The 16,646-nt window shown below is 33.6% G+C and overlaps 4 protein-coding genes across 12 annotated transcripts; 3 read left to right on the forward strand and 1 right to left on the reverse strand.

Annotated features, from left to right (window-relative positions):
• The first annotated feature begins 809 nt into the window (after positions 1 to 809).
• LOC105145504 (methyltransferase-like 26) lies at positions 810 to 6,355 on the forward strand. 4 transcript variants are annotated; one of them, XM_011055075.2, is made up of 3 exons: positions 810 to 1,012; positions 4,987 to 5,070; positions 5,335 to 6,355. In XM_011055075.2, exons 2-3 carry the CDS (start codon positions 5,039 to 5,041, stop codon positions 5,975 to 5,977), a joined length of 675 nt encoding a protein of 224 aa, XP_011053377.2. In that variant the 5' UTR covers positions 810 to 1,012; positions 4,987 to 5,038; the 3' UTR covers positions 5,978 to 6,355. The 4 variants fall into 4 exon arrangements, with proteins under 4 accessions (XP_011053377.2, XP_011053378.2, XP_087261218.1 ...); XM_011055076.2 differs by lacking the exon at positions 810 to 1,012 and adding an exon at positions 1,243 to 1,380; XM_087405092.1 differs by lacking the exon at positions 810 to 1,012 and adding an exon at positions 1,784 to 1,920.
• Positions 1,792 to 4,754, forward strand: LOC105145505 (dnaJ homolog subfamily C member 21). Its single transcript, XM_011055079.2, is given in 3 exon segments — positions 1,792 to 1,920; positions 2,342 to 4,310; positions 4,312 to 4,754. Coding segments are annotated over 2 exon segments (1,935 nt in total). The 5' UTR covers positions 1,792 to 1,920; positions 2,342 to 2,411; the 3' UTR covers positions 4,348 to 4,754.
• LOC105145506 (ATPase WRNIP1) lies at positions 6,028 to 10,681 on the reverse strand. Of its 6 annotated transcripts, none has more exons than XM_087405090.1 (6): positions 10,566 to 10,681; positions 8,873 to 9,276; positions 8,499 to 8,690; positions 7,545 to 8,415; positions 6,538 to 6,759; positions 6,028 to 6,480 (listed from the first exon to the last, which is right to left on the reverse strand). In XM_087405090.1, the coding sequence occupies exons 2-6, from the start codon at positions 9,140 to 9,142 to the stop codon at positions 6,371 to 6,373; spliced, it is 1,665 nt and encodes a 554-aa protein (XP_087261216.1). In that variant the 5' UTR covers positions 9,143 to 9,276; positions 10,566 to 10,681; the 3' UTR covers positions 6,028 to 6,370. The 6 variants fall into 6 exon arrangements, with proteins under 6 accessions (XP_087261216.1, XP_011053386.1, XP_011053385.1 ...); XM_011055084.2 differs by lacking the exon at positions 10,566 to 10,681 and adding an exon at positions 10,260 to 10,528; XM_011055083.2 differs by lacking the exon at positions 10,566 to 10,681 and adding an exon at positions 10,220 to 10,528.
• rt (Protein O-mannosyltransferase rt) lies at positions 10,584 to 16,641 on the forward strand. Its single transcript, XM_011055085.2, has 7 exons — positions 10,584 to 10,718; positions 11,940 to 12,148; positions 13,251 to 13,552; positions 13,893 to 14,067; positions 14,137 to 15,226; positions 15,435 to 15,736; positions 15,823 to 16,641. The coding sequence occupies exons 1-7, from the start codon at positions 10,626 to 10,628 to the stop codon at positions 16,010 to 16,012; spliced, it is 2,361 nt and encodes a 786-aa protein (XP_011053387.2). The 5' UTR covers positions 10,584 to 10,625; the 3' UTR covers positions 16,013 to 16,641.
• Positions 16,642 to 16,646: the final 5 nt, after the last annotated feature.

The raw sequence follows: 16,646 nt of genomic DNA on the forward strand, positions 1-16,646 counted from the left end.
CATTTTGCGATTACATGTTTTGGGACATAATGTCCTGTCTTAAGAGTTCCGCACAATAAAAGGAATAGGGAACAGAGAATAGAGAATAAGAATTTGAACCTATCAGAAATCAATACACAGTTTCTGATAGGTTGAAATTCTTATTCTCTGTTCTCTGTTCCTTTTATTGTGCGGAGCCCCTTGGGTATCAATCATGAAACTTTACCTCTAAGATAAGATTCCCCTGTTACTGTCGTTCGATTCTAACAGGGGAATACTCGACTATTGTTGGTTCTTACATTCTGATCTGGATTAAACCCTCCGTAGAAACTAGGCCGTTGCCATCAATCATTTCACGACAAATTAAAAGTATGTTGCCACTTTATCAATCTAACGTTATTTTCACTTTCATATTTCGTGACAATTATGTTAACATCGAGTCAATATTAACTAAATTATTTAAACTTCAATTATTATCGAAAAAAAGGCTCCATAAATTTCCGCTCGACTTACCGACTCATTTTCGTTATATAAAATTGCAGTGACATTATTTTTGTTTTGCATATCATGTTTTCATATTCATATAAATTTCCAAACATCGGTAATATATTAATCGATACCTCGCTTCTGATTCGCTCAAATATTATCGCAATTAAAATGGCGCTGATCAATTGCCATGATTTTCTATGCTTCACAGCGGAGAACGGAGATGCCTTTACAGTGTATATATGAGCTGCGTTCGACTTGACGGCCTTACGCTCACGAGCATTATTTGTCCTTGTTTAATGTTTGACAAACGACAAGGATGAAATGATTCCAGGAGTATTGTGGTGTTAAATGGAAGGCAGCCATAGTTCAGTGTATATATAGTTGCTTGCGCCGCGCCTTTACGTCTTGTTGTGTAGATGGCTTTAATAATAATAACAACAATAATAATATATAGTTATTATTATCACAACCGTCGTCATCTTTAGTAATTGTAATTTTGATTACTTTACATCGATTACGTATCAAGTGTCCAAAATCTTTTTGGGTAAGTTCCAGCTCTTTTCTATCGATAATCAACAATAATTGGCCAGTAATTGGAATGGATGATAAAACCGTGATCGCTGTTGACACGATATTTTATATACGCAAATTTTTTTTTTAGAATAGTAATAAAGTGGAAAGAAAATGCTGGTAATTGTTTAGATTCCCGTCCCTCCCCCTTTATTTCTGATTTTGGTAAAATTAGGCTTCGACGCGTTTCTGCACGAAACAAAGGAATTTGGCCGAAAAAATGCGACACAGTCCCGCGAAGTGAAATATTAATAATTAAAATTGACTATTCTGGCCGCGCCTGGAGGAGAGTGGGAAGAAAGGGGAGAAGAACGGAACTCTCCACGTGCTCCACAATGCAAAGTATGTACATGTATGTGCAAAGGGTTTCCTATCTCCACCCTTCCATAAAGTCAATGTTGTAAAATTAAATCTCGTTTTGCGTGCTAAGTTAGAAACCCACAAATGATTTCACTTTCCAAACGAGTTTACAACTTTTCATACATAGCGAGAACAAGGAAGTTTTTTCATGGCTGACTTGTTAACCTAAATAATTCATCAACTTTACTCATTAATATCTCGCTTCGCAGGGTAGTGTCGCATTTTTTTCGGCCAAATTTTTTCATTTCATACAGAAACGCGTCGAATGAGCCTAATTTTATCAAAATCGGAGGTAAGGAATTCTAAATAATTATCGAAATGCGTAATCTTGTTTGCGAAATAATTTACGAGATCGTCACCCTCATCATTTCTCCTGATTTGATAGAGTTTGCCAAGTTGAATCTTGAATCATCATTCATTATCAGTATTTTATGACATAATCATTGGTTATATCGTCTCCGATACTTGAGAAGGAACACGGGAGCCATTAAGATTAGAATTGGAAATTGGAGGTATTTTAAGGTATTTATATTTCAAGAACATGAATTATAAATAACATGAGTTTTATTGATAAAATTTTAAAAGTGGATTTTAAAGAATAAAGAATCAATATCTGAAAATCTGCTAAAATCTGTAACATAGTTCAACAAGAGATGTTCTAAGAACGTCTAAGAAATTCTGTGTCCTAAAGATCCTCCAGAGAACTGTATTGTGTAGGAAATTTGAAGAATTAAATTAGATTGTATTCTGTTTGCATTTATAACATAATGAGGTTTCCTAATAATATATATCTTTATCTTCATACTTTCATATCTTGTTTTATCCATTTATATATTTGTATAACAAAGTGAATGTGCGCTCGTAAATCATTTCTAATCAAACTAGCTTGAGTTACATAAAGAAGCTGTTTGATTTCATAATTTAATAATTTAAATTCTTTTAGCGCACAGTTTGTGGTTTAAGTAAGGAAATTGTGTCCAGCAGATGTATATAATCATACACACGGCAACACAATGAAGTGCTACTATGAAGTATTAGGAGTTGCAAGAGATGCCCCTGATGATGAAATAAAAAAGGCATACAGGAAGCTAGCATTGAAATGGCATCCAGATAAGAATCTCGAAAGTCCAGATGAAGCTAAAGAACAGTTCCAGCTTGTCCAGCAGGCATGGGAGATATTGAGCGACCCCCACGAACGTGCTTGGTACGATAATCATCGAGAGGCCATCCTGAAGGGTGGTATCGGAGAGGATTACAAGGATGACTCCATTAATCTTTTCCCATATTTCTCTCTCTCATGCTTCAAAGGTTACGGAGACGATGAGAAGGGTTTCTATACCATCTACAGAAACGTTTTTGAGCAATTGGCGGCGGAGGACGCTGAGTTTGCCAAAGACAGCGAGTCCGACGAAGAAGTTCCTAGCTTTGGCGACTCCCAGAGCTCATACGAAGATCTGGTAGGCGATTTCTACGCCTACTGGCAGAGTTACAGCACCAAGCGATCCTATGCTTGGCTGGATCCGTACGATATACGTGAAATGCGAAATCGACGCATTCTCAGAATCGCCGAGAAAGAGAACAAGAAAGTGCGCGATAAGGCGAGGCGTGAGAGGAACGAGCAGGTGCGAAATTTGGTCGCTTTCGTCCGCAAACGTGACAAGCGAGTACAAGCATATGCAGCGAAGCTGGCCGAACGTGCTCGTGAGAACTTTCGCAAGGTAGAAGAACGAAGAAAGGCACATCTGTTGGAGAGGCAGAAACTATTGCGGGATCAGATCGAATCTGAATGGTCTAAGTTCTCGAACATGGAAGCAGAGCTGAAGAACATTGAGGCGAATCTGACGGCAGAATTTGGAACAGATGACAGGAAAGTAACAACAAGAAATAGCAATCCAGAAGCGTTTTACTGTATCGCTTGTGATAAGGTTTTCCAAACGCACAAGGCTTTTACGAATCATGAGAATTCAAAAAAACATAAAGAAAATGTCAGCGCACTCAAATACGTTATACCGAACGAGGTCGAGGACGAGGATCTCCATGATAGCTCTCGGGAAAGCGATTCGAGTACAAAAGAAGAATCAGTTTCGCTAAATGGACCCAAGTTGGCAACAAATTCACAGATGCCCGATTTCTTGTTAAACCTTCCTCGTAGCGAGGACTCGAGACAGAACAATGATGAAGATAATAGTAATATCTCTCCTGCCGAACTGATATCGGACGATGAGGAAAATCCAGGATGTCCTCACTCGACAGTCGACAAAAAGAAGATAAACAACTATGGAGATGTCCTATTGGCTACAGCACCAGAGATGGGCGAAAGTACATCATTTTCATCTAAAGTGGATAATGAAGATGATGACATAACATCTGAGGATGAATTAATGTCTGATCAAGATGAAGACGGCGTATTGTCGAGTCGTCAGAAGAAAAAGAAGAAGAGAAAACGTAATATTCAGAATCCTAATCCTATGCTTGAACTTGCTAGTGATGATGACACGGAGAATATTAAGGAGGAAATATGGCTGTCGAAAAAACAACGAAAAAAGTTACAACAGAGAAAAGTGGAAATAAATATACAGTTACGAAAGGAAGAGACGCGTAAAGAAGAGGAACAAGAAACAGAGGAAACAGAAAGTAGAGTGATGGAAGAAGCAAGTGTTATTAGCGAACGACTGAAAACCGACAAAGCAAAGAAAAATTCTAAAAAAGAGGAACGAGAGAACAAGGGCAAAAATAAAAAGGATCCAATCGTGAATATGGATGAATTAGCTCATCGCTGTGTTTCTTGCTCATCCGAGTTTCCTAGCAAAAATAAACTATTCGAGCATTTAAAGAAAACTGGACACTCTGTATATATACCAGAATTATCGAAAAATAAAAAGAGTCAAGAGAAGAAGAAAAAAGCAACATCTAAAGAAAAAAAATGACTCAGATAAGAAAAAACATTGAATCCAACTTATTAAGAAATATCAAATTCTTATCGTAATTAAATAATAACAGTTTAATTTGTTACAATTGACATGAAAGATGTCTTATATGTATGATATATACCCCCTCAGGATTCTATATAGGAATTACATTTTTGTGTACATATCTTGTACAAAGACCTATTAAAATACTTTTAGTTTAGTTAGTGATGACACCTCCAATTTCTTTAAGACAATATCAATATATTATCAATTCAGATATTATCAAATCAGATGATGATTAGCAATCAAATGTAAATGTGTGTTTCGACAAACTGTAAGAATGAAAATTATATATCGTAAATATACAATGTAACTAGTTTCATTATAATTGGGGTTGTATATTATAAATATCCATTAATAAATATATCAATACCATTTATTATTAAATTAATATTGTTTTCATTCTTTATCATATCAACGTGCTATTTATTTTTTCATTCTATAATATTTTAAGTTTATCGAAATATTAATTTAATTGACTGTTTTTCCTAAGCATTGGATAATTATTTCCCAATCAAAAGTTTCAATGATTAGGATTTACTGTGTGCACATTAGATTATTTCCTAAGAAAATAAAAATATTTTATATAATAGTACAAAGAAATATTTGCGTTTTTCAGGATGTACAATCTCTTACTATAGATGCCACAACTATAAGCATAATACATATAAATGAATATCATTCATTACGCTGTTAATCACAGGTGAGATGCACATTTAAAAATAACGAGCACTTACATCTTATTTGAGCTGTTTAATTTCAAAGTGGCATAAGTTAGTTAAGTCTTCAAAGTAAAATAATCAGGATGTAAAATAATATGATATATACAAAAAAAAATAACATGATATATTTTAAATTTTATGAAACCTATATACACGTCGCTTTGCAATATAACAGCAGGTATATTATATAATAACACACGCATCTATAAACTTTCTGTAGGAAGTGAAACTGAAATTTTTTCAAGGTCACACACTATGGCTGCCAAAAAACTCATTTACCCTGCGGCGGATCGTAATAAGGACCCAATATTATCGGTTTTAAAACGATATATCCAACCTGGCACAAATCAGACCCTCCTGGAGATATCCTCCGGTACGGGACAACACGTGGCACATTTCGCACCGCATTTTCCACAAGTTACATTTTACCCCTCGGAATACGACCCAAAACTTCTGGATAGCATTGCTGCGTACGCGAATGGATACTCTAATATAAAAAGTCCCATTAGAATTGATATCACCACTGACTACCGGTTATGGAGTAACGGTATCTTCAAATCGAATAGTTTAGAATATATATATAATGCGAACATGATACATATTTCGCCGTACCAGTGTACTATTGGTTTATTTAACAATGCGAATCAGTTGCTGAAACCAAATGGGTTACTAATCACCTACGGACCGTATGCTTTTGATGGTCAAATCACTCCGCAAAGTAATGTAGATTTCAACGAGTCCTTGAAATTGCAGGATCCAAGTTGGGGTTTGCGAGATGTAACAGTTTTAAAAAAATTAGCTGAAGAGAATAATATTAGATTAATAGAAATCGTAGATATGCCCGCTAATAATAAAACGATAATTTGGAAAAAATGTACTCATTCATAAGTAATTGAAACTCATCAGGTTTGTCATATAATTGAAAAAATTATCCCTAATTGTAAGCTTAAATATATATGTATAAGTTTATTTTTATTCTACAAAGTTAAAGCATCACTTTTTTATCGCACAAGCGCGATTGTTACAAATATGTTTAATACTGCTACAATTATACATCCTATATATACATCTTGTATACAGACGTATATGACTATTAAAAATATTGTATATACATATGCGTATGTGCTTAAATTTACGTTTAAGTTTAAAATTTTAATTCTTGAGAGACCTAAGATTTTAATATAAAACTTATAAAATATAATAAGCATACTTTTTTGTAATAAAAAATAATACAATACAAAAATAAAATATATCTAAATTGAAGCATTTACCATAGCATTTCTAATTATCGTCATCATCATCTCCAAAGAAATCTAAATTTTCCAATCCCTCTGGCAAGTAGTTTAATCCAGATTCATCCTTGTGCATCATATTATATCCCTTACCATACTCTAAAATAATTATTTGGTTTATTAAGAACAAATTGATACAAAAAATAAAATAATTACCCAAATCTTTCATGAGTCTTGTGGGGGCGTTCCTCAAATGCAAAGGCACTCCTGGTTGTGGACCTTTATGCTCAGCTATTATTTTTTGAGCAGCTCTAAGTGCATCTTCCATTAATCTGGATTTTGGTGCTCTCGCTAAATATGTCGTACATTGTGCCAAGAGAACATCACACTCCGGCATTCCGATCATTTTGCAACCGTGCATTGTATGCACTGCTATTCCTGTACATAATATTTATTATTAAATATATTTGTCAGATCTAGTAAAGCCTAAGTGTGTTATCATAAATATTAATTATTCTTCAAATCTATTATACAAAGTGTTACTGAGTACTTTAAAAGATTTAAGGGGTGATTTCTTATATTATATAATTTAAAGGAAAGTAGACATTTTCGAAGATTTCGCTACCATTCAAGGATCGTTTTATTTCTATGTTTTCTTTCTATGTATGTTTCCGAGATTATTCGCATTTGATCTAATTTGGAATTAATTTCCTAAATAAATTATTGAAATTATTTTATAACGATGTGAATAAGGATTTTATTCATTTTATTTCGATGTACCAATTTTTCCTTAAGTCTGACGTCATTATAACGATTATTTTCGATTTCTATGAAAAAAATAAGAATGAAATAAAACGATCCCCAAGCAGTACTGAAACCCTCGAAAATTTTTCTCCTTTCATGATTATATGTCCAAAATGACTTAGTTTTAAAGACATGATGAAATTTTTCCTTTAACTTTATAATTTTTGAAAATTTTTTTCTACAACTTTATAGACGATCTGATGATTAGCTGAAACCTAATATCCTGTATCTTTGAAACTAAGCCGTTTCGAACATATGATCATGTGAAGTTTTTGCCCTGAATTTGTGTAAGGAACTTTTTAAATCTTTTAGATTGCTTAGTGATCACCCTGTTTACAATGATGTAATTCCAATTATTAAAAAATAAAATATATATTTTATGCGTGAATTCGAAAATCGTAAATAAATGATTTACTAACCAAGAGCTTTCGGATCAGCTAAACCGATATCTTCGCTAGCCATTCTCACCAATCTTCGCGCGATATAAACCGGATCCTCACCGCCGGCGATCATTCTAGTCAGCCAATAAAGCGAAGCATTTTCGTCGCTGGCTCTGACAGATTTGTGTAATGCAGAAATCGTATCATAATGTTGTTCGCCTTTTTTGTCGTACAACATATGCGTTTTCTTTAGGCTTTCCTTAATATCATCAAGTGTTATTATAGCTGGACCAACGTCTAGAAATTCCTTTTCATTTGGCGCTTTGCATCGTACTGCCATTTCTAGTCCTCCCAGCGCTATTCGAGCATCACCATCGCAAGTTTCAGCCAACCACTCTATTGTCGGTTCGTCTATAATGAATTTTGTATTGCAGGATGATTCCATCTCGATGACTTTGTTTTTCTCTAGTGTGTCTTCTTCACCGATATCTTGCAAAGTGCTTTCGCTTTTATTCGGAAATGCATGTATTATGCCTCCCAGCGAAATTACTGCACGCTTCAAGATCAATAACAGATTTGCGATAGATAATTTGTGCAAAACAATCACTCTGCATCGACTCAGCAATGCAGAATTTAAACTGAACGAGGGATTTTCCGTCGTGGCCCCAATCAAAGTAATGATTCCCGACTCGACGTGCGGCAGAAACACATCTTGCTGCATCTTGTTGAATCTATGTATCTCATCCATGAACACTATCGTATGCTGTGCATATTTAGCATGATTACTAGCGATACTAATAACTTCCTTTACCTCCTGGACACCGGCCATCGCAGCAGAGAGCTTAACGTATCGTAGCTTGCGACTAGCATCATTTTTACACATGTGCGCGATGACATTAGCCAAAGACGTCTGCAAAAAAGAGAAAGAAACTAAATATGTTCCAATATACATATCACATATATACAGAAAATTCCAAGGACACGCAATAATACTTTGCCACATCCAGGCGGACCCCAGAGAATCATATTAGGTATTTCGCCTTTTTGTAAGAGTTCGGAGAGTATAGTGCGAGGTCCAAGGATATGTCTTTGACCTACAAAGTTTAGTAGCGATGTAGGTCTCATTTGTTCTGCGAGGGGTACATCCCGTCCGTTTCCGCGCAACTTTTTGCATTCATTTTCTGTCTATAAAAGTTTTTTTTTATACATATAAGAATCTCTCTATAGAAAAAATTGCAATGCAGAAAAATTTAAGCATGTTACAAAATACAAAGTTGAGCATTATAATTTTGTATGTCATTTATATGTGATTGTATAAATTTATTTTATTACACTATAATTATTATAGTTTTAGAATAAAAAATTACACTTTTCTGTGGTGCATCTTCTTCATCCCTGAAACTTTGAGAAGAAAACTGGTCCAAAGAACTCTTCCTTTTAATAGATATTTGATTAGTTTTTTTTGCACTTGCTGGCTTTAGTTTGCTTCTTATACTCCTGGGGCTGGAATCTTTAAACAATATTGTATTTTCCTTTGTAGGTTCATTCAGGAATAAACACTTGCTGGCATGAGATTCGATAACAGAAGAAGCGAATTCCTTGGCACATATCGGACATAATACTTTATCAGTATTCATATTTATAAAATAATGATAATCAAGTTCTGATTCTTTCTTTTTTGTATTCAACGATGACTACAACGATATAGATATAATAATAAACAATGAATGTAAACTCTGTAAACCCCTCTTGACATAGAATAGCTGAAAGGCTGAAAAATAAAGACAATATAATTAATAAGATTAAAAAAAACATAAAAATAAATAAAAATAAACATAAAAATTATATAATTAATATAATATAATTAATTGAATGCGACAGTCGATCGCAATTTCTCGTTATTTTCAGAAAATCGAATTCTGTTATATATATATATATAATTTTTGAAAAAATAAACTTGTTCGACTGAGTTTTCTTTCCGCGTGTCGTTTTTATTCCGTTACAAAAGCATTGATCATAGCAAATGACGTAGTTATTAGAGATTTCAATCACATATTTTAAGAGTATCTGTATTTCAAGAGTATTGAACGAACAAGGAAAGAGGAACGAGACAACGAGACATGTGAATGAAGTACGATCGCGCGAATTCTATATCACTGTCAATAGTGTCATGTATTAATATTGTCACCATAAAGTAAGGAGATTTTTACAACACGATCGTCATGGCCTGGTTCCACCAATATAAGATTAATTTTAGTTTAACTTATTGTTTATCTTTTTCAGATTCTTAGAATCTTAGAATTCTTAAAAAAAAAAGAGTAAAATAAACCAAAATTAAAGTTAATCTTACATTGTGGGATGTCACCGGACTTTGTTTGTTTTTTTATCCTGCACTATATAGACTGAACTAGAATCCTCTTTCTTGCTTTCGTCAAATATCAAATATATACCTATTTCACTTTAAGTTCCAAAAGTGTACATCAGTTCAGAATATATTAAACAGAAACCTAACATAATTGTCGAGATAGCCACTTAAAAGAAACCACATTTAGTTGGCGTCACGCCGCCACTATTACAGGATTGTGTAAGAGTGAATTTAGATAATGGAAAAGAATAAACGTACCGGCAAAAGCAGAATTTTACCGCGCGATGCGCAGAACTATCACTGGACGGAATCGTCGGAGACGATACCGTTATATCAAACTCATGCTAACCTAAGCAACGGGGGAGCGTGCGTGGAATTTGGAAAACCACCTTGATCGCGCAAAATCTTGATCAAGCACGGCCAAGCGAAGTGAGGCCGTCCCGAAACTCCCGGAAAAGTGTCCCGGAAGAGCGTCTCGTAAGGAACTCTGGAGAGAAAGTCGACCAGTCACGACCTCGTAGAAGTCCAGCCGCTAACGTTGAGTGGTGTCCAGCTGTGTCAACCGGCGCTGACGTGGGCGGCGGGAGGTCAAATTTTACGAATTGTCTTTTAAACAACAGGTTTTGCATCTCATTTCCTGCTGGGAGTCTCTGAAAAACTAGTGCCACTAGTTGCGACTAGTTTTTATCTCTTACCTCGTCTCTTGGAGAGAGACATTCTCTTTCTCTCTGGATTTGTTACGTGGATCTTGGGCGATGGAAGTTCGGCGCAGACGAGCGAGACCACAGGATAGCAAGCACGACGCCGACGCAACGACGGATCATCAGAGGACAGTTCAGAGAGATGAGGTAAGGGACATCCGCGGCCTTTAAATACGATTTTCTTGGCTGATGTAGATCATGCAGATGGAAGATCTACTAGGAAATGCAGAGAATCATATGCGGAAATATATCTGCAGCGTTTCTGAATCACTCTAAGTGAACAGCACAATATGAATTTTTTAATTTAGTGAGAAACTAGGAGCATTTCGGATCGAGGAAAATCTTTATTAAAAAATCTCTTATATATCGTGTATATATATATATATATATATATATATATATATATATATATATATATATTTGATATATCATAAGTCTAATATTATATTGGATATGCTGTACTATATTGCTCATTTTTTGTTATTGAGAAATGCTAAAGACTGGCTTTACATGAGAAAAATATTTTCATTAACATCAATTTTATAGATTTTTTTCAGTCTTGATTAATTAAATTTTGGAAATAAATTATACAATGCTATATCTTCAAATATATTGTGATAAAAAAATCGACAAAAAGTAAAATTCCATTATATTTTATTGATATTGTAAGATATTTAATATATTAAAAAAAATTTAAGATAGAAACGGTCTCCTACTTAATCTACTTTTGCAAAGAAGAAACAATTGACTTTAAACTTATCAAAAGATGTAAAATTGAAAGTACGACATTCCATCTAATATATTAAAAATCTATTACATTTATATATAATAAAAAATAGAATTTAAATTACATATATATAATTACATATATATCGATATATATATATATATATATACACACACACAGTGTTCGGAAAATTGCCCGTAATACTTCGGGAAGTGACTCGAGATCTAAAAAGAAGGGAAAAAAGCCTTATATAAACATAGATTCGAAAATAAGTCATTTCCAAGTTATAACCATTTTTATATTTAAAAAATTGTAATTTATTTTTCATAATCACAATCATAATTTATTTCATAATGTTTTAATACAAATAATTATATTTCGGAATATTTTGGCGTTATCCAGGATGCACTACGTGGAGACATAGCCCGCGGGCGATTTTCCAGACACCCTGTCTATTTAAATCCTTAATTTTTTCATATAAAAACATATTGATTAAATAATACCTCTGATCTCAAGATTTCTATACAGATATATTTTTCAGAACCACTATTTTCATTGCTTCCAAGTTTTTTCCAAGATCAATTAATTATCAGATTTGATTACATCGTGTTGATTACTGTATTGATTTTTATTTGTTATAGGCGAATGGACAGACAGATTCAAATACTACTTTGATAGAAAATAATAAAGCAAATTCATCATATTCTATTGAATCAAAACAACCTGTATCAAACAATGTGGTGCATGCTCGAATCAGGATCAGCTTGGAGATTGACCTAATAGCGGTGATTTTACTAATTTCCGGTATTTGCACTCGTCTTTATTATCTTGAGGAACCGCGTAGTATAGTGTAAGTGCATACCCACTTTTTATATAATAATATAACGCTAATAGAGGACAAATTAATAATTGATAGTCATTATGATGATATAGAGATACAGAATTTTATCTGCTTATAAATAAAAAACTATTTTACTGTTATAATTTCTATTATTATTTCTAGATTCTTTTAAGACGAAAATTCTAATACGAAAATGTTGAGGCTATAATAGTTTTTGAATTACAAACTATCTTTGATCAATTATAATTCAAAAACTATTATAGCTTCGACATTTTTATTTTTATTAGGATTTTTTTACTCTGCTTTATCTCTAGAATACGCTATAAAAGTATTGTACGGTAGTGTGAGATACCTTTTGTGTGTGTGTGTGTGTGTGTGTGTGTGGGGCATATAAAATAAATATATATATATAATATATAAGGTAGGATCGGGTATTATGAGCACCTTAAGGAAACATTTTGATATCTAGCATACTGAAGAATAAAAAAATCTCATGCATACCATTTGATAGATTTATTTTATTCTTAATTAAAAATTGAGTCGAAAAATCCTCCACAATTTTACAATTTTCGTAATGGTTGACGAAATATTAATTTCTAAATATTGTCGAATAACCGCGTATTCAGTTATATAACCATTAATCAACACGAAAATTGCAAAATGAGAAATAGAGGACTTTTCGATTCAATTTTTAATCAAGAATAGCGCTATATGATTAATGTTCGCTATTTAAAAAACGCTCTGTATATTATATATATAACATTATATATATATATATATTAGGTGTTGGAATTAATTCGTAGCGTTTTTTAATGAAAGAATGTTATTTATTTCACATGAGCATTAAAAAATACATTAATGAAAGTACTTCCCATCACTTGTAAAACGCTACGAATTAATTCCAACACCTAATATATATATATATATATATATATATATAAATAAATTTATTTATCTCTTATTTAACATGTGGTTAGAGTAGCGAAATTTACCGATTACAATGCTTATAAGTCAAAATTTAATGACTAATATTGGTTATTTTCATCCATTTCAATTATTATCTATTGTTTATATTAGTCTATTATATTATAATTACTTGTCTGTCTTACAGCTTCGACGAACTACATTATGGCAAGTACGTTGGATTATACATGAAGAGGACGTTCTTTTTCGATTCCCATCCGCCTTTAGGGAAGCAATTGATCTCTGCAGCGGCGTACTTGGCTGGATTCGATGGACAATTCAAATTTGATAGGATCGGAAGTCCTTACAGCGACGCGATTCCTTTGTACGCGTTGCGCCTAGTACCGGCGATATGCGGCAGTTTACTGATTCCTACAGGATATTATCTTGTTTTGGAATTGGGTTTGAAGCAATGGGCCGCAGCAATTGGTGGAACTCTACTCTTACTCGGTAAGAGTAGAATAGAATTTCTATTTTCAAATTAGAAAATGTATTAGACGATTGTAGTATGCTGTTCATTTTCTTCATATTATCTTCATTTCTTATGATTAAAAATGTAACATGTTTAATATTTAAATTCTGTTATTTTTGAGTTAAAGATAACGCATAGTAACGAAATTCTATTGTATACACAGTATAAGTAACATATACACATAATTTGTTACTTAAAAAATTAAATCCAGCCGTAGATATCTTTGCTAAAATTAAATTTATATCTTTACTACTGCGGTCCTATAACGCATAGTATTGTATTGACATAGTTAACCGATATAGATACTTGCTATTTTAGATAACGCACTGTTGACACAGTCGAGATTTATCTTGATGGAAAGTATCTTGATGTATTTCTCGTTGCTCGGCTTATTGTGCATTGTAAAATTTCGGAAAGTTATGGATCAACCAACATCAGCGTCTTGGTGGATATGGCTGATACTAGGCATTGTAAATTTAACATGTGCATTATGGTAATTACAGTCTTTTTTCATTTCTTATACTTACTCTCGATTGAGTGCAATTAAAATATTTTTTTACAGCGTCAAATATGTTGGATTTTATTCCATGGCTCTCGCTCTCTTCTTAATCGCTCACGATTATTGGTCCTTGCTCTCAAGAAAGACCCTATCAAATACAATCTTGTGGATTCATCTTTTACTAAGATTCGTTGTATTAATCGCTGTTATTGCCGCCGTATATTTAAGTATATTCTACATACATTTGGCAGTACTCTCGAAGGCAGGACCACACGACTCAGTAATGACGAGTGCATTTCAAGCAAGTCTGGAAGGAGGACTTGCCAGTATCACGAAAGGGCAGCCTCTGGAAGTGACGCATGGTTCGCAGATTACTCTCAGACACACTTACGGCAGAGCCTGTTGGCTGCACAGTCATAATCAAGTGTATCCGTTGCGGTATCCCGATGGTCGTGGCAGCTCTCATCAGCAGCAAGTCACTTGTTATTCATTTAAAGATGTTAACAATTGGTGGATCGTCAAGAAGCCGGATAAAAACGATTTAGTAGTAACAAAACCTAGCGAGCCCATTCGGCACGGCGATGTGATTCAATTGGTACACGGAATCACGAGCAGAGCGTTAAACTCGCATGATGTTGCGGCGCCGATGACGCCGCAGAGTCAGGAAGTGTCGTGTTACATCGATTACAACGTGTCTATGCCAGCGCAGAATCTATGGCGGGTGGAAATCACAAACAGGGATCACTCCGGCGATGCATGGCATGCGATTCAGAGCCAAGTGCGGTTGATACATGCGAATGGAGCCGAGTTTGCGTTGAAATTTAGCGGGAGGCAACTGCCCGATTGGGGTTTTAATCAGCATGAAGTTGTGGCAGATCGACTGATAGACCAGACCAATTCCATATGGAACGTTGAAGAACATCGATATACTAAAAGTGAGGACCAGAAACAACGGGAACGAGAACTGATCAGTGCGGAAATGATACCATTGCAGGCAACCGCGTTAAGCTTCTGGGAGAAATTTGCAGAGTTGCAGGTCAAGATGTTATTTAGTGGCCAAGAGGGTCAAAATAGTCACATGTATTCCAGTGGACCTCTTGAATGGCCGTTAATGTCCCGCGGGATCGCGTACTGGGTGTCTAATGAGAGCAATGTTAGTAGGAAAATTTTACATGAAAACGCTTGACTAATCAACACATATTGTTAAGACAAAATTAAGCATATTTTAATTACATTTGATATTTTTCTTGTTTTTACATTTTTTTCCCGTTATTTCAACGTTTCTAATGAACGTTTTATCAATAGACAGTTTTAAATTTTCGCTGGTTTTTATAAGGTGAACATTTGACTCATTGTTTCAGGCACAAGTGCATCTTTTGGGGAATATTGTGATTTGGTACTCTGGTACGATTTCAGTAATTGTATATGTAACACTACTGACATTCTATTTAATGAGAAGAAAAAGACAATGTTTTGATATCCCAGAGGAAGAGTGGGAAAAGTTTGTTAACAACGCTTACGTACTATTAGCTGGATATTTGCTTCATTTCTTACCTTTTTTATTCGTTGAACGAACTTTATTCTTGCATCACTATTTACCAGCTTTTATTTTTAAAGTCTTATTAACGGCAGCCACGATTGATCACCTGTATTATTTAATTAGGTACGTTGTTTGTAGTTTAAAGAGTTTCTATTACTATTGTTTACATAAATAATTATATGAATTATTTGTTATAACTTCTATTTCAGTACACATCGTTCAGCATGGAGCATTTCATTGTATATCATAACATGTGGTATTATTGCTTGGGTACTTTTTATCATCTATGTGTTCAAGAAATTCATTGTGTTTAGTTATGGGACATCAGCTCTCACTGCCAAAGACGTGATAAAATTAAGATGGAAAGATACTTGGGATTTCATTGTACATAAAACGTAAGAGTTTACCAGGTTTAAGCATTACAAAGCCTTGTGTTATACAAGATGTAATATTTTTTTAATTAGGACGTTATATATTGAAACGCATGACATACAAAACAGATGATATTAGTGTATTTTTATAAAAAAATTTGGCAAATGTTATTGCTTATAAATGCACACATGTGTATATGAAATATCTTATTAATGGAGCAACAAGTGCCACGAATATGAGATGATAAGTCCTTTCATAATATTGTAAAAAGTTAAAAAAGTTAAACATAAAAATATTTGTGTATAGACTGATTCTATTTTATAAAATGTTTTATCGTTAACAATATTTGATATTATAGATATCGCAAATATATATTTAGAAAAAAACAATATAAATGTATAAGCCTATGTATTTTGTGTAATTAATTTAAAGAGATATTTTGTATGTGTGTAAGTATGTGCGTGCGTGTGTGATTTATTTATAACAGATATAATTAAAACATAGAATTGTGTGTGAAACTTTTAAGTTATAATTTTTTTTACCTTTTATATTATATTTTTAAGAATTGTTTTTTGTATTGAAAAAATAGAAATATGAAAAAATTTATATCATGTAAAAAAAGGGGGCAAGATAATAAAAGCATTTAAATAGTCAAATTCAG

Source organism: Acromyrmex echinatior, chromosome 4, assembly GCF_024713525.1.
Source record: "Acromyrmex echinatior isolate Ae372 chromosome 4, ASM2471352v2, whole genome shotgun sequence".
NCBI classification, from domain to species: domain Eukaryota; kingdom Metazoa; phylum Arthropoda; class Insecta; order Hymenoptera; family Formicidae; genus Acromyrmex; species Acromyrmex echinatior.